Genomic DNA, 23,533 nt, shown 5'->3' with positions numbered 1-23,533 from the left:
GGACACTGAGGTAAGCATAGGGGGGGGTCAACAACAGGCCTCTCAAACTGAAACTGAACGTATTGAACCTGTTTTTATCAACACTGAACTCCAGGAAAGTTAGAGTAATGCCCTTTTCCAGTTTGGAAAAGATTGGCATCACAAAGGTAGACACTTCTATATTTTCATCCACTGCCTGTAAAACAGTTTACATCATCACCAAAAGATATGTTGGTGAAGAAAGTTTACATTTTCATGGATATGATCTATTGAGGCAAATACCACCGATAGCTGATTCTTTTACCTGCATGTTTGTCAAAACATTTGGAACATTAAAGGTGCAGACTAATTCCTGTCAAAGTCTTAGGTGTGCACATATTATCAGTATATATAGATTAATAGATTGTCGTTAACAATGTAAAATTTACTCTTTAAGATGACTATATATCAATCTGACTTATTATGCCAGAAACGGCAAATTAAATTTAAATTTGAGCTGTTGTTGATGGATGGGTTTTCCTTCATGTTGCAGTGACAGATGTTTTGATTTTTTTGTCTGGTTTTGTGTTTTCACTTCAATGTGTCTTCTTTGTGCAATTAAACAGAGCAACAAAACACATGAGCTCTCACTCTAAGCATTATGGTGCTGCTGACATATGGAGGATAACAACAACAACAACAACTTTTTGACATCTTTTCATGTTTCACATCTTAGATTCTCAGATTTTCCTCTGAGCTCATCCCTTACCTGCCACTTACGGCAGCCCCCCTGTTTTATATGCAGCGTGAGAGCAATGTAATCTAAGTTGTTATTACAAAATGGACATTTCTCGTTGGTGAATATTTGCCATTGCCTAAAAGTCATTTGACTATAGTTCCCATGGTAACTGATAAGCCTGCCCTGCCAAAAGAGAATTTCACTTCAGCGCGTCTTTGACAGTTTGACAAGCCAGAGGAAATGAATGAGTCAGCCTTTCATGAAGAGCTGAACAAGCTTACTAAATGGAGGCTTTCAATCCACACACAGATTTAAGGAGTGTGCTCACACAAAAAGATTTGACTCGTTCAGATCGTCATCTGCTCTGAGCAGCGAACATGATCTCTGTCTCCACCAGCCTCGCAGCAAATCGGATATATTGCTCCTCTAAGCCTGTTTTGTAACATTCTCAGGCTTATCTGCACCATTCAGAGAGCCACGCATCGTCTTATGTTGGATTTGTTTAAGACAGTAACTTCTAAATACAGGTGTGAAGTGCCTTTAAACTGTTACAGGGTACAGCAGTTAGTCCAAGATGAAGATAGATAAGAATGAGAGCAAGCTGTCAATTAAGCATTTTCAAGAGGGTCAAACTCCAAACCTGTTAACTTGGGTGAAAATATAGATTTGTATAGAAAGTAGGTTGAGGATTTACACTTAACCCACGCTTAAATATGTCACTTGTAAATTTAAAAACAGAAGTCAGATAACTAGTTGTGCCTGTCTAAAACAGTTAGTGTGATATAATATAGTATTAAAGAATTTCATCGCATTTTACTTGCATTTAATGTGTTGGGAGCTTTAATCTTTTCAGGCCTTGAATACAGTTTAGATTATAGCAATTATGTTTAATTTGCATCGTTTACTGCCAGCCTCTTTTTTTTTTGCCAGCAAAAGTAAGAAAGTTTACATTTCTTATCTTGAAATATAGAGAATGACAAATGAGAGCTTGTACAGATTTCCTGGCCTGTAATGATTTGGGTGTACCAAATGAGATTAAACAGGAGTGTGTCGACATTATGGCTTACTGTGGGAGGGAGCATTAAGACTGTGCACATGCACACAGTTTTACGCTGTTCGGGACTTACAAAAAGAAACAACGTGGACATCTTAAGAGCAGAGTTTGCTAAATCTGACAAAGTCTGTGTATGCATATACGCAATTTTGTGCCTCCACAGCTTTTTACTCTTGAATCTGAACAGTTTTGTACGTCTTAACTCCTTAAATCTGTGAGTAACTGTCTGCATAATCTCCTGTGGTCTGAGTTTATTCACTTCTGTTTACTTGCACATGTCAGAACCAAGGACACTGACCCAGATACGGCTGCAATGAGTTTATTTACACACACTCCTCTGTCACATGTCGCTTTATGTGAGGGCACACTTTGGTGCCAAAGGGAGGAAGAGACTGGTCAGATCATAGACTGTGACATAACTTTGATCACTGCTTATAATCACAGTGTGAAGATATAAGCTTTGACAAAATGGCTCATTGCAAACCAGTTGAGTAGAGTGTCTAGTTATCTTTTCTCTGGACTGTGGCATCTGTGCAACAGTACAGATGATATCATGTCACATGTATATATTATATTACTACTACTCCTATATTATAGGCATTTAATTTATGACAATTGAACATCGCCGTCACGCATGCAGATAACAGAATCAGTGTGTTGGCTGCAGAAGAACACCGTACAATCAGCCAGCTGAGGCAGTTGCCTGAAATGTTAAGTGGGATCTTCCCACTTTGAAATGAGAATATATTGAGTTAGTCCTAATCCCTAATCCCATCAACTCAAAACCACAACAAGCTTATGAACCGCACAGGTTTTCTGAGGACAAAGGCTCAAGGGCCGTCTCAGCTGAACACAGGTGACAGAAGTAAGAAACCAAACTCCTGTCTGAAAACTACCCTTTTATAGGCTTTTTACACACTATACACTTGTATCTGTAATATTTTGCCATTTTGTTGCTGTTGCTGCATCTTCCAGCTGGTAAAGTATGCCTCAGGTTTAATATCTTGTTGACTTTGACATAGAGTCAAAGTTGATGATTACAGATTTTACTCAACACTGTGGCCTTTATTTAAAACGTGTTATTTTTTTCTATTTTTATTGCAGAGAGCAGGTTGTTGTTACACTTAAATTGTGTGCTTTTGGCTTTCTTAAAGGCTCAATCATGACAGTCTTAAGTGATGGTTGTCAAATAGTGTGAAAGGATTTTCAGTGGCATTTATGGTAAGCTATAGCCTAACGCTCAAATTACATAAGCATTGTGCATCTCTGTCATGTTGGCAGCTTGGCACACTGTGTCTCTCTTGCAGCGTCGCCTTCAGTCTGTATCCAAACTCTCACTGGAGTCTGTGACTGTTCCACCTCACACACACACACACAAGCGCACACACACACAGCTAGCCTTTTTTATGGGATAATTAATGAGAATATATTTTCCATGGGATGAAGTCTAAAGGAGAAATGGCTTTTCATTTTGGTGCAGTTTGCTGAAGTTAATTTTAGCTGCTGGATACAGAGAACAAGACCAGGGATAACAGTCTGCCTGTAGCCAGAGATCAGATTACGTTTGAGGAAACTAGGGACTAACTGTCTTTTGTTATCTCATCTCTCTCTCTATGTATTATGAATTAAATGTGTATTAACATTCAGAAAATTCAGATCTCTAGCTTTCTGTCATTGCAATGTCTAAAAATATTTGAGCAATAATTTTTGTGAACTTTTAATTTAAGTAGGGTTTTTATTGGGTTTTTACAATGCTTCATCATCGCTAGTTAGATCTGTGTTTAGCTGCCCTGAGGTTTTGTGTCTGTTTCATAAGATGTCATAAGAACGCACAAGAGCCGAGGACCAAATAAGACTTGAGCTTGACCTCCTTAAGATTTGAATTGTCAAGGGAAGGCCCATATGACAGGTGAGGCCTCTAAGGTGGCTCCTTTTATGTAACAGTGTTTTTACATGTTGTGTCCTATTTACTAAGACTCGTGTACAATGAACATTACTGTCGACCATTTTCCAAAGCATACCATAGTATTTTAGATTACTAATTACTGTTATGCAGAAAATTGTTTTTAGTTATTTCAATTTACACAACTTCAAACAGGTAATTCATCTCGGTGAACATTTAGTTTTCTTTATTTTCAGAATGGCTGCCTATTTAGTAGGGAAAGGGCATTATAAAATCTTTTTAAAAATGTAATCTGAAGTACGTGTACTTGGTAAATGGGCTCAAACATAGACACGCACTGGTATTGCCCTTCATCATGCCGTTGAATTTGAATAAGTACCCACCACACTTTCCTGATTCCTTCCTGACTCCTTGTTCTCTTCCTCTAAGTAACTGTTTGATTTGCTTCTCTTCGACTCTGCCCCCGCCCATATCTCCTCTCTCTCTCTCTGTCCTCTGTGTTTCTCTGTCCACCAGGTGGCCGAGGGGGGGTCTCTGAGGAAGATGCTGGGTTCAGAGCGCGGTGTTGTCGAAGAATGGCTCTCAGAATTCAAGGTAACGGCCCTCCTCTCCTCTGTTCCCCATCATGACTCATGGCAATGAAATGTTCATCTTTGGAGGCATTTTTCCAGAGAAAACCACACACTGTGGGTGTAACAACAGAGATGAAAGAGAGTGTTGAGCATGCAAGTTTGTGCACGTCACCTCTTCAACCTTTCAGTCCTTGTAGATTGTGATTAGATTTAATGAATGCAAGTAAGAATTGTGGCCTTTTTAGGACGATTAAGACTCAGGGTCGGCTCTACTTTCATCAGTGAAAGCTGATTGTACTTTTTCCGGATCGAGGTCAACACATGAACTGTACCTGAAACATTTTTTGTTCATCCATCTCACAGAGCAGATACACTTTGATTAAATCTGTGAGACATAGTTTACATTCATCAGTACCACTGGAACTTGTTTTTGCTTGCATGCACAGGCAGTCATTCAGATCGCAGTAACCCCTTAGTTTCTGTACTCTGAGAGCTGCCATATAATGTTCTCTGTGCTAAAAGCTGATGAGTTGTTGTTGTTGTTTTTACCTGGCTGTAATGTCTGAATGTGAAACAAAACCAAGTCTATATAGATTACCCAAAGCTCAATTCAAGTCAATTCTAATATAGATTTAAGGTCAGCTGCACTCAACCTTAGTTGTACTTCAGCTAATTGCAGTTAGTGGCAGCATGCTAACATTAGCATTAGCATTAGCAGTCATACTCCTTTGATTGAGTTATGAAAATGAGTATCGTAAAGTCGCTTGAGCTTTGTCTGAAGACGTGTTAAAAGAATGAAGGTTGAATGTGAAAAGATGAGTGCTACAGCAGTAAATGTATGAGTTGTGCCGAGAGGTCCTCTTAAAAGTATGAGGATATACTTCCGACGTATTTATTTAACGTGACTTCCAGTTGTAATTTAAGAACATAATCTTATTTGATGATCTCTGGGAACTTCATGTTAGCTCCAGCTATACACTACATTTCACTTACACTAAAGTACAGCTGGGTCCTACAAAGTTTTTTTTAAACAAACTGACGCAGACCTAACCTCCAGTGTCCAACTGACGCGTGACCAGCATCTTTTCTCCACAGCCCTCCATCTTTACTCAACGGGTCTATTTTTGATGGACTAGCTTTTGTCTCTGAGGCACAAAATTCACTTGTGAATATATACAAATGCTGATATTACTTGTAAATTGACAAAAGATGTGTATTTAATGATTTATTCAATTTGTTATTGACTTTGTCTTTAAGCACTTAACTAGTTTTTCTTGTTTATGTTACATGTATGTTTTCCTTTGCTGCATACGATCAACAAAATGAGTCAAGTATAGCTGCGAAGTGTCTGCTTACCAATCATAAATCGGCTGAAAATGCATATTCAGGATCCTTTTAAAACGCAAAAAAGGTCAGCAAAACAACCCTAAGCAATATTGAAAATGTGGCTGCTGGAACACGCTCTGTTTCTGAAACGTGGACATTGGACACTGGAACTAATGCAGCTGCATCCAGTGGACATCAGGGTAAACATGACAGCATACAGGTCAGACTCATGAAAGCTGACCTGAGCCTGTTGAGTCTGAGATGTCCTGAAATGGCCACTTTACACTAAATATTTGAAATTATCTGTGTAAGATCTATGGAGTGCAAAGGGAAGATGACTCAAAAATAAGGAAATTAGTGTGTAATGCATTAAAAGGGATGGCAGAGCACAAAACTGTGTGTGTGTGAGAGAGAGAGAGAGAGAAAAGAGTGAGTATGATGAATAGTGAGGGAAATAGATTGGTATGACTCATTGTGTGAGTGATGCAGGCCAGGCACATTGTGTTCTGTCCTCAAAATGACCATACTTAGGCTGTGCTGAGAGGATATCTCTGCCTTCTGTCATCTGCAGACAAACACACAGTCTTGACCATTTAAAGTATTTCACCCCAGGATGTTCTGAGCCTGTCAGATATCATCACTGTGCGATGTTCAGTGCCTTCAAAGAGTTATTTTGTGATGCCTTTTCATGAGTGTATCCACTTTCACTTAACCTGCCTCATTGACTGCCCCAGTAAGTGAATTCCCCACATTTCCCAGACTCCTTTTAGACACTAGCTAAGGGAATAGGCCTTTTTTTCAACAAGACATTTTGACACCTCACAGTAGGAAAAGCACATGTGTAAACAAGTAATGATGGCTGAATTCCATGTAGCTGCTTCAGTTTCAGGGTTCTGCTATTGTGCATGCTGACTCACTGTCACATGGTTTTAGTGGGACACTTGAAAAGAGCAGAGCCATCATTAATGTTGTTAGTAACACCCGTGTTTTCGTATGCGTGTGAATTTGTGCCATTCAGGTATGAGTCATACATCTAGGTGGAGAGAGTGATAGTAATAGAAAAAGAGGAACTGTTCTATCAGCCTCTTCTATGATGGATTTCTTTCTGAATGATTGAACATTGATGTGAACTCAATGTGTTAAACTTTAGAGATCTGAAAATTCCATTCATGCGGCCCTATATCTGTCAGTGATGACGCAAAAAGGTGATGATTAGTAAGTGTCCGAAATCTTCTTTTAAGTTGTTTTTTTTGCTGTTTGCCATGCATATTTAGTGGTGACTATTTTGAGGCGTGCAAGGGAAAATGATATAAAAGTCTTATGTGTCGTACATCCTAGTCTGAAGGGAAGAAATGTACAAATTGCGTGCAATTGCTCAGCAGACGTTTCTTTGTCCTTGCTCCAGTCCTTACCAGAAACCCGCATACCCAGCTACGCCGGCAGCCTTCATCTAAAGAAATCCCTGGTGCCAGCACTCTACAGAGTCATCCAGGACCCCAGCAATGAGGTGACACACACACACACACACACACACACACACACACACACACACACACACACACAGCAAGTGTCAAGTATGGCTGTTTTTAGCTCGGGGAAATGTGTTGCTTGTGGCTCATATGATGTAGACTCAGTTGGCAGTGAGCAAGAAACTGACACACAACTGTGTCTGCGGGCTGCACCAGCACATTGTACACTGGGAGAGTATGATGGACGGGCGCAGTGACGGTGCCAGCCACATTACCTGTGAAATGGCAACACAGTGTCCCTTATACACACACACACACACGCACACAGACTGGAACATCTGCTGCCCACATTGGAAAGGCTACATGCATAGTCAAAGATGCAAACACACACACACACACACACTGTGTAGACACATAGACGCAGACATGGTTTATTATTAGGTGTGCTGCAACACACAACCACTTTGCTGTTTAATGCACAGGTGTTTCCTGTACCAGCGAGGCTAAACCAGTATTTCCTCTTTAAAGGAACTATGAGCAAAGGACTGAGGCGCTCAATTAGACGACACTTAAATTTCACTGTAACGATACACCCGGTGCCTCCAATTCTCTTTCCCCCTCTTTTGGGTGTCAAGCAACCAGGGATGTAAATTCCATTAGTGTTTTCAATCTGGCTGCACAATCCCATTAATGATCTGACAAAGTGATCCAGGTGTGTGTGTGTGTGTGTGTGGTTGCAAAGTGTGCTTGACTGTTGCGTGTTTTTTGCTGATGACATCGAGAGCCAAATGCCTTGCCAAGTTCATTAATGAGCTGCTTATTTCAGGGTCAGCCACAGTACAACACACACACACACACACACTGTTACACAGTGGTACTGTGTGGGCCTTCACTTCACTGACCCCTGGACAGTATAAACACATTGGCTCAGCTGGCTCCCCTGAGACTACATCTGACCAGACTTCCATTGTAGTGATTTATCCCCTCTGTTCCTACTCACACTATTGACCGGCAGCAGAACTTTCCCTCCATCTGTCCAGCTCACCGTGTTATAGTCGGGATGACATTCATTCATGTTTTGAAATAAGAGCTGTGAAGCAAAGATACTGTCTTAGTGTATTTCTGATGGCTATTCGGAAAGGTTGCTGCTGAGACAGAGAGTTTGCCATATTTTATCTCCTCCTCCTCCTGGTCCTGTACTTATTTTGGGATTCATGTTAATTTATTGAATTTGAAATAAGGTAGATCACTTCACTTAATATGATCTCACACATTTCTTGAGTCCACAACAAAAAGACATTACATCATTACCAGGTGTTTGTACTTTTTGTACTGAAAATAATGATAATTTGGGGTTTCAGGTCTGTACTATTTACTTATGTCTCCCCCCTCCAATCCAGCTACTGGAGCCTGTGTGCCACCAACTGTTCGAGCTGTACCGGAGCTCTGAAGACCGCCTGCGCCGCTTCACCCTGCAGTTCCTGCCTGAGCTGGTGTGGGTATATCTGCGCGTCACAGCCAGCAGGGATCGCCAGAGTAATGGGTGCATCGAGGCCCTCCTCCTTGGCATCTACAACCTGGTGGGTGTAGTGGTGCGTGAGGGGGTAAAGGCAAGACCTCATAGAAGACATACATTTGCGGCAATTAATTCTATACATGCTAACTGTGAGGTATATTTCTGTGTGCCATTTTGCATCCCCAATTGCATCCCCAAAGTATCCATATGATTACTAAGAAAAATCCAAATGGCATTCAAACCGCAACGCGGCAGCAGAAAAGGAGCTGTGACATAAAATACAGCAAAGGCTCAGTAAAGAAAGGGAAAACTAATATCTACCCTGGTGAATAATTGTCCATTACGTGGATTGTGTGTGCAGATGTATGCCACAGTGATTAGAGAAACTGTGACTGCAAACATCATCTAGGCGTCCTTCAGACAATCTCTAAATCTCTACAGCTTGAGCGATGTTGCCCTGTAACTGACCCTGACAGAGAATCACAACATTGTGAACACTGTCATGGTCATAAATGGCCAACAGGGATGGCTACAGTGTCCAAATTCCTGCAGCTGAAGTTAACTCGTCAAACACATGATGTGATAATTGGCTAACCAGGATAGTTGTTATATTGCTGCGTCAGTCAGACAAAGAATCTGACAAAGAAGGCCTTGTTTTGTTCCCAACTCCCCACTCTGTCCAGAGCTCATTTCACTTTTACATTAGTCATCAGGAGCCTCAGTATCAGACTTTGAGGATTGCATAATAGCTGACACAAACTTGTTGCGGGTCGATATGGATGAATATAAGTAGGTATGATATTTTTAGAGGAAAGATACATTTTGTAGAAACATTTCTGATGACATTTGTTTTTACAGCTGTAAATGGCTCTGTCTCTGCCGTTTCAAACTGTTAATGTGGAAAAGACCAAAACATTGATGTGCAAATCATTGGATATCTTTTAAACCTAGGTGGAACATTAGTGAGGCTGTGTTATTTCTGTTGACATTAAAGGAGATCTACAGGGAAAGCCCCCCGGTTAATGGATAGACCCAGGATAGATTGCATCACCAGGAAACACCCTCAGGGAAATGGGCTAAGAGCTAGAGATATCAATAGAAGCTTCATGTCAGCCAGCACAGCTAAAGGTATATCCATGCATAATTTATTCCTCTGTCTATACCACACACACACACATAGACTGTACATGCTCATAGACCTCTCGCCTCTGGTCATTGACAAGTGAGCTCTGATAAACGGCTTTGCTCTCAGCAGTCCCATCAGATATTCAGAGATATACTGCTAGCCAGTGAAGGGCAGGCCGAGGCCTGAACTAACAGTACACTCTGGGAGAAGGGGAGAATGGGAGATAAAAGGGATAAAAAGCCTTTTTGGTTCCACATTCCAAAACCTAGATTATGGATGAATAAACTGATGTGTGTTGTTTTCTTTGCATTAATCTACTTGAATAGGCCCCACACAGCCACAAAATAGAAATCTGACCACTTTGAGGAGCACATGTGAACAACTGCAGTTGAAGCACATTCATCCATATTTTATAATAACATAAGGAAAACTCCCCCTGCCTTCCACATCTGCCATAAATTATATAGATAAAACTGAGGAATATTATACACTCAAAGAAAACGTGATTATTTCTGCACATAATTGGTTCATGGCGCAAAGTAGGAATGACAAGTGCTTTCTGCCAAATACAAATTTTTCAACTCTGCGTCTCTGCGATGCACTTTATTATTATTGTGACTGGTGGAGATAATCAGGCATTACGTTTAGAAATGGCATCATTTTCAGGGCCGTATTAATCTTTGTGTTATGTATCACAGTGTGAAATTGGAATTGAGTGGTGAGGGAGCTGGCAGTGACATTTAATCTGTCAGAGTCAATAACATGTACCAGCAGAATGGTCTTACGCTAGCTCAACAGTGCGAGGGACAGTGGATTGTGCAGCAGTTGTTAACCGTATGCTGCTAAATGCTTTCCCCTGTCCACGCAGAAGGGCTGAACTGAGTTAAGTTACGGAGGTAGAAATCTGAATTCATTGTAAATGAGCGTCAAACACCAGACTGTTTAAAAAAAACAATCATCCATTCCTTTAACAGCTTCTCTGTCTCTACCTTTCTCTCTGGATTTGCAGGAGATCGTGGACAAAGACGGCAACAGCAAGCTCCTCTCCTTCACAATCCCATCTCTGTCCAAACCATCGATATATCATGAGGTGGGGCTCCTGTCTTTCCTATCAATCAATGTTTTTAAGGACCCCCTCTCCTTCTTTTTATCTCTCTTGATGCTGTAGCTTCCTTCCCACTGACTGTTAGAGCGTTATAGACTTATTTAAGTGGCTATTTGGAAGGTGACACCAGTGTCCATTTTCATTAACCTCACCTCCAGGGCTTATCCATCTGTGTGTGTAAGGTGTCAGTGGGGGGTTCACACAGTTACTTAAGACTTTTTGTGTGTACAACCAAAAGCTTTACTCTGAATGTCTTTGAGGAAAGATTGTGCAACTTATTGTGCCCCTCTTTATGACAAGCAGCTCTTCACGCCACAATTGGGGTTGTGAAGAGTTGCCATGTTTTGAGCATGCCTTACACCTTACCTTACGTCCCTCTCTGCTAGAGTCTCTTTTCTTGTTCTGTGTTTTTCTAGTCTAAAGTCTAAATTTGAAAACGTTTTGCATGAAAAGGTTGGGCAGACCAAGAAAGAAGAACTAGCCAGATATAACTCCTTTACAGTTTGCTCTTATTCTCTTTTATATTTTAAAATGAGGTGACTCTTAACTTTGGTTTTCATTCCTCGGTTATTCTGTTTTAGTCACTCTCTCTGTTGTGCTGGGTTTGTGCAACCCCCAACTTCTGACCTGACTTCTAAAGCAGGGCACAGCATTGACTATTGTGTTGACCTGGAATTCATTAACAAGGTGTTTAACAGGACATGCTGACCAAGCGCATTTACTGAGAGCAGAAAGAAGCAGTGTGTCTTGTTGGCCAGTTTCTATGCTTTTTTTATGCTTCCCAAAGCAGAGCAAAGAGCATACAGTATATTTTTATAAAGTATGACGGCCCTCAGTGGGTGCTAGTGTGTGTGTTAGTGTGTTGATGAGATACAGTGTGTGGCGTGTGCTGAGGGCGATTTATCGCTGTAATTACAAGCTTGAGAGGCTCTTTCCTCCATGCTGAGAGAATGAAGAAAGCATGGAGGCAGGGGGGGGGTGTGTGTGTGTGTGTGTGTGTGTGTGAGAATCACAACGAGCCTCCTAGGCTGTAGTATGGCTCTGCACATCACGTTGCCTTATCCCCAGGCCTCCAGCATTAGCATACACTCCAGTCTCTCTTCTTGAATTAATCCATCCTCCCCTCCTTCTCTGCTCAGAATAAGATACTCAGGACAAAATATCAATTCAATTCAGGGGTTTTGCTCTGCACACCATCAGCATGAAGTGGCTTTGTGACATATTCACACTTGAGCAACGTTGGTTAATGTCTTCAGTCATCACCTGCTCCACTTCCTGTTTCTATTTTGATCTTGAACGAAAGAGAAGATTTAAGATTCATTTTCTTATTGCCATTTCAACCATTTATGCTAGGAACTTGTAGGGAGTCAGTCCAGAACAAACAATGGGTGGGATGTCTGCAGGTTTCTAGGAAATTGTTCAGCAGATGTGGTAAACCACCGAGACCCTGACATTTCTCATCTCGTGATCAGTTTAGTTAGTAGATGACAAGAGTGCCTGACTCATTAAAGTCATTTGATGAGTGAACTGTCACCTTGAATTGACTGAGTTGACTGGGAGTTTGGCAGAGGTTCAGTAGTAATGTCATTCCACTGTAATAAAACGTGAACACTAATCACAGCAGTTTGAAGGGCACAGCAGCTCGTTGGCGCACGCTAGAATCGCATCATCATCACTGCCAATTCACTAGCATGTTGTGAAAAGCCAACATGGTGGGCAAATGTTGAATTAACTTTTTCTTTGGTCTTTGTGTGTGTGCAGCCTTCTAGCCTGGGGTCCATGGCATTGACAGAGGGGGCTCTCTGTCAACATGACCTGATCCGAGTGGTGTACAGCGGCCTCCACCCTCAGAGAGAGACCTTCACGGCTCAGAACAGGTACCACTCTGACTCCACCAGCTGTTAACAAAGAGGGGAGTCATGTGAGACGCAGTACAAACGTCACAAATGAGATTAAATGGAAGCAGTTTGGAGACATTGCGCCAGGGGTAGCGTACTGAATAAGTCACCAGACAGTGAAACCTTTGTTGCATTTTGGATACAGAGAAATGGCAGCGCTGTTGGCCCTTTCAGTAAACGCAGGTGGCACCACCAGACTGTCATCATTCATCATTCTGTGTTTTTTTTTGTTTTTTTTTTACAAGAAAATAGTTTTCTTTACCTCACATCTCATCCTTCCCCATAAGATGCAAAAGACCTTTTAAGATGATCAGAGCGTAACCCTCGACTCTCATTCAGCCTCCTCTGGCCAGACTCAGCACGCCTGAAAGCTTTTTTGGCTCTAACATTTTCTCCGCTGCTGTGGATAAATGATAATCTTTGCATAGTAATGAAGCGTGTTGGACCTCCTGCCAGAAAATGCTCTGCTGCTGTACTGAAATTCACAGAGTGGTGCTTTTGGACGTGTATTTGTTTGCCAGTGACGCATGCACAGAGACAGACACATCTGAACTATCAGAGCTGATAATGTAAGGCAGGCCCAAATTTCACTGGTCACCCTGCAAGTTGTCCAGAGCAGTGTAGCCCCTTGGCTATGATGAACATAGAGCGTCATAAATATACTGAATGGATGTCAGCAGGGCCAGGCCTCGTAGCTTATCTGGAAACCCATTTGTGTGGCTGGGCCGGAGATAGTGTTTATGAGAAAAAAGCCCAAAGCTCCAGAGAGGTGCCTGCTCACTCCGACTGATGATATACAGCCAGGCCATTTACCTCCCCCTGCGCACAGAGTCAATTATGGTGCTTACACTAGAGGTCCTCCTCCTGGTTGTTCTCCGTCAACACACTAAACAACAAGAAACTATATACTTAAAGTTATGCAGTATATAAAGAGTCATAAAACACATGCTTTCACAGACTCTCTGGCTAATCATTGGCACACCTTGACATCTGACACGCACACGCACACGCACACACACACACACACACACACACACACACTCCAAAACATTCTAAACAGGGATGCACAATATTGAGATTTGTACCGATATCCAGTGCTCTCATTTCAGTACTACCATTTATCTTTTCACCACAATCACCAGTGTTATCTATGATACTGTAACTATAATGCTTTTTGCTAAAGAAACATACAAAAACACTGCTTTTGTCCGAATTCATCTCTAAACAATGCACTGTTCTAAAGTATCTGCAGTCTGTCAAAGAGATCAAAGAGATGATCACAAATCACCTCAAATGTAATATTTATTTTGGCTTTAAATTATTAAACATCTTTGTTCTTGCATTTTTTCTACAGCAGGTAGATTCTTGACAGCTTCGTGCAACCTGCTGACTGTTACACTGCTGCGTCAAGTGAAAATGAGACATGAGCATCACATTTAAACAGAAATGGCCTATTATGGATTGAAAAAAGTCACACTTTTGCACTTGTGATCAACAGTTGAATCATGCACATAAATTGGTGCAATATGTCAGACATAATTCTGATGTCAATTCCAGTACCAATGACTTAATAATTAGTTAATTACTAATTAATTACTACAAAGCGTTGTGCAAACTGTTCTGTTCTGCACTGCCCAAATATTGTTCCAATAAACTATAAACTCGTTCTGCACATGATCTGACTTAACACCACTGCTGTTGAATAATGTTTTGCTAAAATTAGATTAAATGTTTTTTGATGGGTTTTTTTTGTTTTGTTTTTTACATTATATCATTCTTGGTGTTTTGAATTTAACTGTATTATTTTGCCTGTTTTGTGGTTGCAGGTTTGAAGTGTTGTGTTTCCTCATGCTCTGCTACAACTCTGCTGTGGTCTACATGCCTCTATCTTCCTATCAGTCAGTCTGCAGAATGAGCTCACGGTGAGGAAAACACGTGTGAAGCATATGTCTTTTTTTAATCTTTTTTCACCCCCAATTTTGTCCTTTCTGTACCCAATTAGTGACCACCCTCCCCTCGTCTATCTCTCTTACTTGCTCTCCTGAATCTAGCATTAAATCACCTCCTCTACCCTGTAGCCACACACTGACCTCGATACAGACCGTCCTCGCTGCAGGAGAATTTGATAAGTACGATTTCATTAGGGCTCAGTTGTCTGTGATCGGCCAAATGAACGCATCGCTGCTGGATACCTGTCTGAGTCCGTCTGTCTTGGAAACACGGAGATGCCCTGGAGTTAGGAGAAAGGATCAATGTGGAATTCACTATATGAGGCTCTGTGGTGGAGCTGCCACCCGGTGATTGTTCCACCACAGCGATTCAGGATATGAAGACTTCCCTGCTGTGAGTGAGCAGACAGACAACGCCTGAAGCAAGCTCAGTCTAGACAGACGGCACACTGTGATTGTGAAGATTTTTGAGCACAAGAACAACGCTCACTCTTTGAGTTTAGCCTCACTGCGTAGACCCCAGACACCCCGTCGTCTAACCTTGCCTGACCTCCACAAGTGTAAAGCAATAAAAATTGTGCTCCCTTTGCTCACTGTTTGATGTGTTTCCTCTTTGTTTGGTTGACTCAGGAAGTGACGGATGTTCCCTTTAGTTGCCTGCAGCAGTTAGAGGGAACTTGTGATTTTAACAGTAGAACATCTCTTAAACTTTGTCTTGTATTTCCACCTAAACCCACCTCCCTTTGTTGTTGCTTGATGCTGTATTACTTTACTCACCTTACTTATGGGACTGTGTATGTGTGTTCCCCCCTCAGGTTGTGTGTTTGCGGTTTCCCCCGGCAGCAGCAGAAGCTTTGGAGGGAGCCGTGCAACCGCGTGCTGCTGGACCCCGAGTTCATGGTGCAGATGCTGACTGCCGTTTATCACGCCATGTAAGTATCCTTAAAGCAGTTACAGAGCAACATTATAAATCATATAAAAATATAAGCAAATATAAGTCCAGTATTCACTCTCTGTTAGCTACCAACTCCTGAGGGACATATCTGGCTCTTTAGATGCCAAATGCTCCACTATTTTTACCAGCTAGTCGCTAACTGTGACTGTCTGTCGTTTGATGCTCAACAGTAGTGTACAGTGGGTTTTTATTTTAGAGCTTTTTGTCTGAAACCAGCTGCCTGCTGGGGCCAAAAATGAAACTATGAGAGCTGTGAGAGTGAACCAAAAAGTAAAGTTGCAGGCTGGACGGCTAAACAATGAGCTGAAACCGATTGTAAATCTCCAAGAGGAGCTGCAGGTTCAGGTGATAATTCTCTGCAGGTTCAACACTATAAGCTACCTGTTTCACATTGTTTTCACATGATGAAAATATCGATATATAGGCGCTTTAAGTGGCTTTCATCCGTGCCTTCACATCACCACTCTTTACTGGAACATCATAGAGGACACTGACATTGAGTAATAGATATTAGGTAACGGGGAGAAAGATAGTCTCATGTTTGTTCCTCACCTTAACAGATATCATCATGTACAGAGTTCCTTTATGAGCTACATAACACAATGTTTCTCACTTTAGTTATTGTGCCTCTGCGGGACATCACTAATGAGGGCAGTCTCTCTTTTAGTTTGCTGTGATCTACCGCAGAAAATCTCCTAACGGCATATGCTAGCACTCTACCAAGGACAGAAGCTCCCCACTGTACAGACTGATTACATCGGCAGTGCATTGTGGGAGCAGGTGATTTCATCCCCTATGAGGACAGTCACCGCAAAGCTGATTACGTCTCCCCGATGATAGCTCGTCCTGAGCGATGGATCCCCTGATATGGTGGCGACTGGAGTCACCAATGTTAAAGATGGTGTAGCATGGAGGGAATGAGTATGTATTCTGCCTCACTGCCCCCATGAGGGTACACAGCAGCAATCAGGAGATTGGAGCAGTCAGTGCCGCTGGAAAAAAACCCAGACTGTGTGTGCGTGTGTGTGGGTGTGTGTGTGCGTGTGTGTGGGTGTGTGTGTGTGTGGGTGTGGGTGTGTGTGTAAGAATAATAGCCTTTTTAGTAATCCCTACCATAGGTCACCTCAGTGCCAGCCTGAGCTCTCACATTCACCCTTGGCCCGAGCAGGCGCACATGAAGGGCAGATAAACATGAATCCACAGCTCCGCACATGCAGAGGGACCTTGGCACTCGTCGAGGACACTCTGGGATTTAGGTTAATATGTCCACTAATGCTACAGCGCTGTAATACCACATGAAGAGAGGGAGAGAGAGAGAGACATGCAGGGATATCAGGACAAATAGACACGCTTATTTTTTATTTTTTTGAAATGTATTCTGGAGCAATTTTCCAGCCCTCGCAACATCAGAGAGTCTGTTTTTACTTCCCCATTCATTCCATTCTTTTCATCTATAGTCTAAAGGGAACCACATGCATTTGTCCCAGGCTGCGTGATGGTTGCATGTGCATGACCGGATCAAAGAGAGTTCAGCTGTGCATTTCTTCTTTTTTTAACATTAATATGCAAGGTAAACACATCCCTCATCTTTAGCAAAGAGCCAGGTGATAAACCCAAACATATATTCCCATACCAGCACTTACATTCATCCTTTATTCAGTGTTAATCTTCTGCAGGTGCTTTTGGAAGCTGTCCCCTAAATCACTGCAACACCTGTCGTCTCACTTTTGTTATACGTCTGATTCCTAACAAAGCAGCATGCAGCGTGTTGCGTGCTAATGCTTTAAAATGTTAGCCTTTAAAACATGATCTCACAATGCAGACTTGTCAATACTGAGGTCATTGACAGTGCATGGTCATTCCTTTGTCGTCATATCACCCAGCCCTGTCTCACCACACATCTGTCCACTGTCATTTCTCAGTTCTTATGTCTGGTTACATCTGGCTGCACAGTTGTGGACAAACTGGTAATCCTTATTGATTTGTAGTATTTTATAATAATTAGTCTTGATTATGTCCATTCGCATGTAATGTTTACACATCAACTCAAGCAATCTTAACTTTCATTATTGTATTATTTCATATATTATTATATTCATTTTTATTTATTTATTTGGATCCCAATTAGCCACTACCAAGGCAGCAACTACTCTTCCTGGGGTCCACACAAGTAAACATTACATCACAATGTATAAACACCAATAACAAACCAAAAGAAAACGAGCATATCTATAGTCAGTAAAACATTTAATACAGCTCAGAAATGATAGTACCACTAAAAACAGCGTTTACTCACTCTGCATTAAATATGCAGGGTGTCACATAAAGCTTTCTCTAATGCATTTTTAAACTGTGAGTATTTTGGGGATTTTCACTACACAGAATCCCTCAGGAATGTATGTGTTCCCTTTTTAAAACTCTGTTTTGTAGTTTCAAGAAAAAAAGGTTAAGCACAGGTTAAAGAGACAGTGGTGTGACAGAGAGGTGTAATCACTCTGCATACACTATCTACCCAATTTGTCCTTCCCTCCCTCACTGTAGCTGCAGGCATCACTAAATATCTATTAATAGTTCAAGGGGATATGACTCAGACATCAAGGCATCTTGTCAGACACTCCTGTTTACTCATGAGCTCACGACATGACGTTGTTAAACGCTGATGTGTGTGTGTGTGCATTTGTGTTTTTGTGACGTGTAGATACAATGGGGAGTGGGAGATGGGTCGGGAAGCTCTAGAGGACATTCTGTACAGAGCCCAGCTGGAGCTTTACTCCCAGCCTCTCCTGGTAAGATCACCAGCACAGGAGTTAATCACATACAGTTCAATTCAACCTCAATTCAACAAAAGTAAAATAATGCTTTTGATCTGCCACGTTTTACACAGGCTCTCCACAATCTTTAAAATCAGTGATGATGGATAATAATAGGCTTTAAATCTTGTATTGCTTCCTGGTTTTGTCATTTAACGGCCTATTGATCTGCATCTGCGTATGTGTCAACTACAGCTGGGGAACGCCATGAAGAATTCTCTGCCAGACAGTGCTCCCGACGAGCCCCGGGGACGCAAGGTGCTCCAGGTGGAGGTGACGCCCACCATCAGCCGCATCTCCATCTCAGCCATCACCACCGCCTCCATACGACGCCACCGCTGGAAGAGAGAGGGTAAGACTGCAGCAGCCCTGGAAATGGGAAAACCTGCCGTCATGGCTTCAGCACACAGCGAAGTGAACCAGGCCTCAATGCAGGAGAGCTCTCAGTAGATGTGACAGCACAGTAGATCCATTATCCTATTCCCTAGGGTAGGTTGGACCAGGAAGTTATGCAAGAAAAAGGAGCAGTGTTCAGTTATGATTTAAGCTGTATACTTATGAGCTGTTACTTTTTTTTTTTTTTCGATCTGTGAAAGGCCACAAGAGGAAACTATTTGGTGAGAGAATGACTTTCCTGGTGTTTGTCCTGAGCAGTGAGAAGGAAATCTGTTTCTGTGTAAACCAGTTACACCATTAGCATCCTCCAAATGGTGTTTCATGTCGGTTATTGTATGTAACTGTGGTCATATAGTCTCTTGTGTTGCAGTGCTTGTGCCACTCACTGCTCCTTATTGCTCTTTTTTTCTTTTTCTTTTTTTTTTTTTGCTCGTCTCGTCTATGAAGTGTGTGCCTTGCTTTTTATTACCAGTTTAAATATAAGGTTTGTGGTTTAAAACTCAGGACAAAATGGTGCCTGCAGATTCTACTGCCACCATTTTACCCAGGAGATGGGCGATTTAATGGGGCAGTTCATTTTTAAGATATCATTGCGTTCCTTTTTTCTATATTTAGTGATCTACAGATGACTTTACAGACAGCTGTTAGGCCTTGCTGTGCCCATGATGAGGCCCGAATCGGTTTGAGGCATGCTGCCACTAAAGAAACACGTTTCCCCGTCTGTGTTGTTGACTCCCAGATTGTTTTGACTACTCAACCGATGCAGAGTTGAGCCTCATCGTCAATCCTCCTAGCCTCGCCCAGCACCACCACCACCACACTCCCTGGGACCCCGCAGCCAAAGAGAAGAGAGGAGGGCGGCCTCACAGCCACCACAGCAGCAGCAGCAGCAGCATCATTCCCCCCATCACATTTGAGGGTAGGGGACAGGGGTGGACACTCAGAGCAGAGAGGGTCTCAGGAGGAGGTGCCCCTTCGATCTGTATCTTCCCAACCCCCCCCCTCCTCCTCCTCCTCCTTCTTCTTCTCCTACCCCTCCTCAGCTTGAGAGGGTTAACTCTGGCCGTTCCCATTTTGGCTGCCTCTTCACTTCCCCAGAGTATACTAACTCATCCAGTCTATAAGACCCTCAGCCAACAACCGCTCTACTACCAGACCACTGCTATTTTTCATCTTATCCAAGAGTGGAAGAGTCGCCTATTCTGGGTTTGAAGGAAGTGTGGCTAGTGGCCATTTTGCATGGGCCGTGTCATCATGTCATACCCTCTCTTTTTCCTCATCATGCCTCCAACGTACTTGAGACTGCTGCCCTTGTCACTCACTGAGCATGTTCAGTGCCCAGCCTGCAGCCTGATCGTTTACTCTGGGCTTTCTCAACTCTCGATAGCTGATAATTGTTTTTTTAGATTAATTTTTTCTGTAGCTACAGAAAATGTTTTACTAACCCGGCACAGAGTACCGGACATCTCGTTTCTGTACTGCCCTTCACGGCGCTTGACAGCACCGCAAGCTTTGGGTCACTCAGGCCAGCAGCACCCATCTGCTGTCGCCACTCTGCAGGAAAGAGGCCTTCCATTTTGATTTTCAACCCGGCAGCTTTATTGTATGTTCATTTTGTGTTCTGCGATGTTCCGTTTCTTTTCCTCAGCTCAGTGAGTGGGAACGAGCCCTTCATCATGCATGCGCACGCTACAGCAAAGCTTCGAAACATTTTCTGCTAAAACATGAAACTGGAACACTAACATTTCAAATGACAAGGCCGAGTGAGCAGACTGAACATTGTCATGGTTAACTAATCCAATACTTTGAACAGCAAAAGGCTATTCCACTGCAAGGACCAATCATACGGCCCATTTTGTCTTGTTGAATGTGTGTCATTTTCCATTTGTGGTTGCTACATGTTTCGAAATCTTCAGATCCTTTGACGTGACTAAAGATCAGCTCATTCCCTGGCTTTACGGTCAGTGTTCGTCTTTTTCCCGTAACTCAAACGTGAGCTTGAGCTAGCTACTCGAATAGTGAATACTTCATCACTTGATTTTTTCGTTTCGTTGAGAAAAACAGTTTTAAAAACTCTCACTGTTGGTGTGTTTAAGGATGCCGGGCTTGTTTTTAATGCCAGAAATGACAAAGGACAACACACACGGTTGATATGCGTCTCATTTTTAATAAAGTTGCTATGATAATTATAATAATTACTTTTTAACTTTCAAACAGCATGCCTTGAGGTTTTTGGGGAATCCACTCCTTTACATGTGGACAGTATTTGCCTACCTGTGCATCAGGTGCATCATTGCTGCCAGATCCAAATAGCTTGTTCGCCTTTTTTTTTTTTTTTTTTTTTACGAAACTCACATTATCCTTTTCGCATGGACAATATATACGTATTCAGGGTTTTATTTCCAAGAAACATTCCTCATGTGTGCAATAATTTTTGGCTCTCTAACATTTTGCATGTCAGAGTGTCCTTGAATTCACCATCAAGGAACAGTTTTTAAAATGGGCCCTGCTCCACAGCTGCATTAGCACACAACCATATGACACATTAAAAATGACGGCAGAGAAATGTTTACTGTAGCGGATTATCTGTCTCAAGCACATTTCAGGCTCTGCGGACTGATTTTCGTAGCATACTGAAATGACTGGAAACCGATAGAAAGCATATAAATGTATTGCCCAAACAAATTGCGGTCGAAAGGCTAAAACATGCAAAAACACCAGTACAATCCTTTAATTGCATCCATGTTCGTAAAGCTGTGAAGAACTTCTAGCCCTTCATTTGGGATTGGGTTGACTTGTGATGGCTTTCAGACTGGCCCGTTTAGCCTCATGGGCTGTCAGCTCTAACTGGGGTGCTATTGATCTGATGAAGTGTACCGACTCGCCTTAGTGCTCTCCCCAGATTGGCGGGCTCGTCTCGGCCGGCCAACCATGTGACCGCTGGGCCAGTGCTGCAGGAGAAAGGAGGGATGGGGCAGGAGAGCATGTGTCTTCTCCTCATGTTATGTGCATGTCAGTCCAGACCTTTTTCTTCTCGGTTTCTCCATTTCTTTTCTGGTGCTGCCTGTGGTCCCCTGTCGTCCAATTTTTGCTTGTCCCAACGATGCATGACGGAGACAGACTGCTGATCCTCTGTCTCTTCTCTTTAACGGGCTTCACCCTGCATACTGTATGTCAATAACATGATTTTTTTCTAACTCAATTTATCATCTTTTTCCCTTTCAGCTTTCAAGCAACGAGGTCATAGATGGATTATTAAATGTTTAGGTTTAGATTTCTGCAAGTCAGTGTTGTGCCTTTTAAAATTGATGATTATCACCAGATTTAATTGTTAATGTTGATTATATATTGAATATGACATATTTAGCTAAACAAGCTGTGCTGTCTTATCAGGCAGGTTATTGAACTCGCACTTTTCCTAAACAAACAGCCAGTCAGATTTTAGTCGATCTGAGTTACATCAGATGATCAAAGCTCAAGGTCGTTGTGTACCGTATTGAATTGTACCTCTGTTTGGTGCATAATGAGGGAGCTAATGAAGCAGCATGTCGAGTGTTAGCACTGGCCTGTTTGAAGGCTACTAATTTGGTCTGCTAATTTATTCTGCATTATTTATAAACACTCTTTTAAACACATTTTTAATCTTATTGCTCAGATTAATCAGAGTTTGTCGCAGGCCTGTTCACAATTATCAGCGGCCCCTTCTCTGGATTTTGGTGATATTTTTTCTAGATCCAGAATTTTGGTACTTTATTATTAATAGCAATTGGCTTATTAGAATTTTGGCGCTGTTGTTCTATCAGAAGAACTGAATATGCTTCACAGGACTTGTAGCATAAAGGTTAAAAGTTCAGATTTTACTGAAATTTGTCAACAATACCCTCAGTTGTTGTCTGACCTCACTTTTTTGTTTGTCTGACCTCACTTTTTTGTTTGTCTATCATGCTCTTTCTCTGTGTATGTTCGTGTACGGTCATGTTCAGATGCTGATGGTATGAGCGGCGGGGAAGATTCCTTCAACGTCAACGACCCAGACGAGGGTTTCTCCTCCGGTGCGTCTAACAGCAGCCAGCCCAGCGGCACCAAGGCGGGCGGCAGCGTGGGGCCGAGGGGCGGCAGCCTGAACAGCAGCAGTAGCAGCATCAAGAAAGCCATCACGGCCCGGCTGTCTCGGGATAAGGAGAGAGAGCGGGAGAAGGAACGGGAGAAGGAACGGGAGAAGGAACGGGAGAAGGAACGGGAGAAGGAACGGGAGAGGGAACGAGAGCGGGAGGCAGAAAAACAGGCAGATCTGTCAGCAGATCACCAGGCTGCTGTGAGGAGGCATCACCAGAGGCAGCAGTCGCCTCCAGCCAGCATCAACTTGGATGCCATCCAGCTGAGCCCCATAAAGAAGCACCTGAGCTTCCCTGTGGGGCCCACGCTGGTGCGGACTGGCAGCGCCTCTTCCAGCAAGTCCTTTGACTGCATGAATTTCAACCTGAACGGAGGCGACGACGAGCGAGAGGAGGCAGCGGGGGGCTCTGACAAGGAAGGGGGGCTTCCGGCAGGTGGATCCCACCGCCTCTCCACCATTAGCCTGAAGGAGGAGCACCTCATCAGGCCAGAGGACGCCCAGGACCTCTTGTCTCCTGGAGCTCCTCTCACCAAGCAGTCCCGCTCCCCCAGCTTCAACATGCAGATCATATCACAGGTCTAATGTGCAGTGCAGGGCACATTAGACACACACACACACATACAAAATACCTGTTCATAAC

The 23,533-nt window shown here is 42.6% G+C and overlaps 1 protein-coding gene across 1 annotated transcript; it reads left to right on the top strand.

The window, feature by feature from the left end:
• On the top strand, positions 1–23,533 carry LOC139292507 (hyccin 2-like). The gene is made up of 12 exons (XM_070914859.1): positions 1–10; positions 4,171–4,248; positions 6,958–7,059; positions 8,422–8,601; positions 10,673–10,753; positions 12,530–12,645; positions 14,493–14,588; positions 15,431–15,547; positions 18,269–18,356; positions 18,576–18,732; positions 19,516–19,695; positions 22,760–23,533. The coding sequence occupies exons 2-12, from the start codon at positions 4,198–4,200 to the stop codon at positions 23,473–23,475; spliced, it is 1,884 nt and encodes a 627-aa protein (XP_070770960.1). The 5' UTR covers positions 1–10; positions 4,171–4,197; the 3' UTR covers positions 23,476–23,533.

The sequence above is a fragment of the Enoplosus armatus genome, chromosome 11 (genome assembly GCF_043641665.1).
Source record: "Enoplosus armatus isolate fEnoArm2 chromosome 11, fEnoArm2.hap1, whole genome shotgun sequence".
In the NCBI taxonomy this organism is placed as follows: domain Eukaryota; kingdom Metazoa; phylum Chordata; class Actinopteri; order Centrarchiformes; family Enoplosidae; genus Enoplosus; species Enoplosus armatus.
This window is presented reverse-complemented; position numbering and strand designations above follow the sequence as displayed.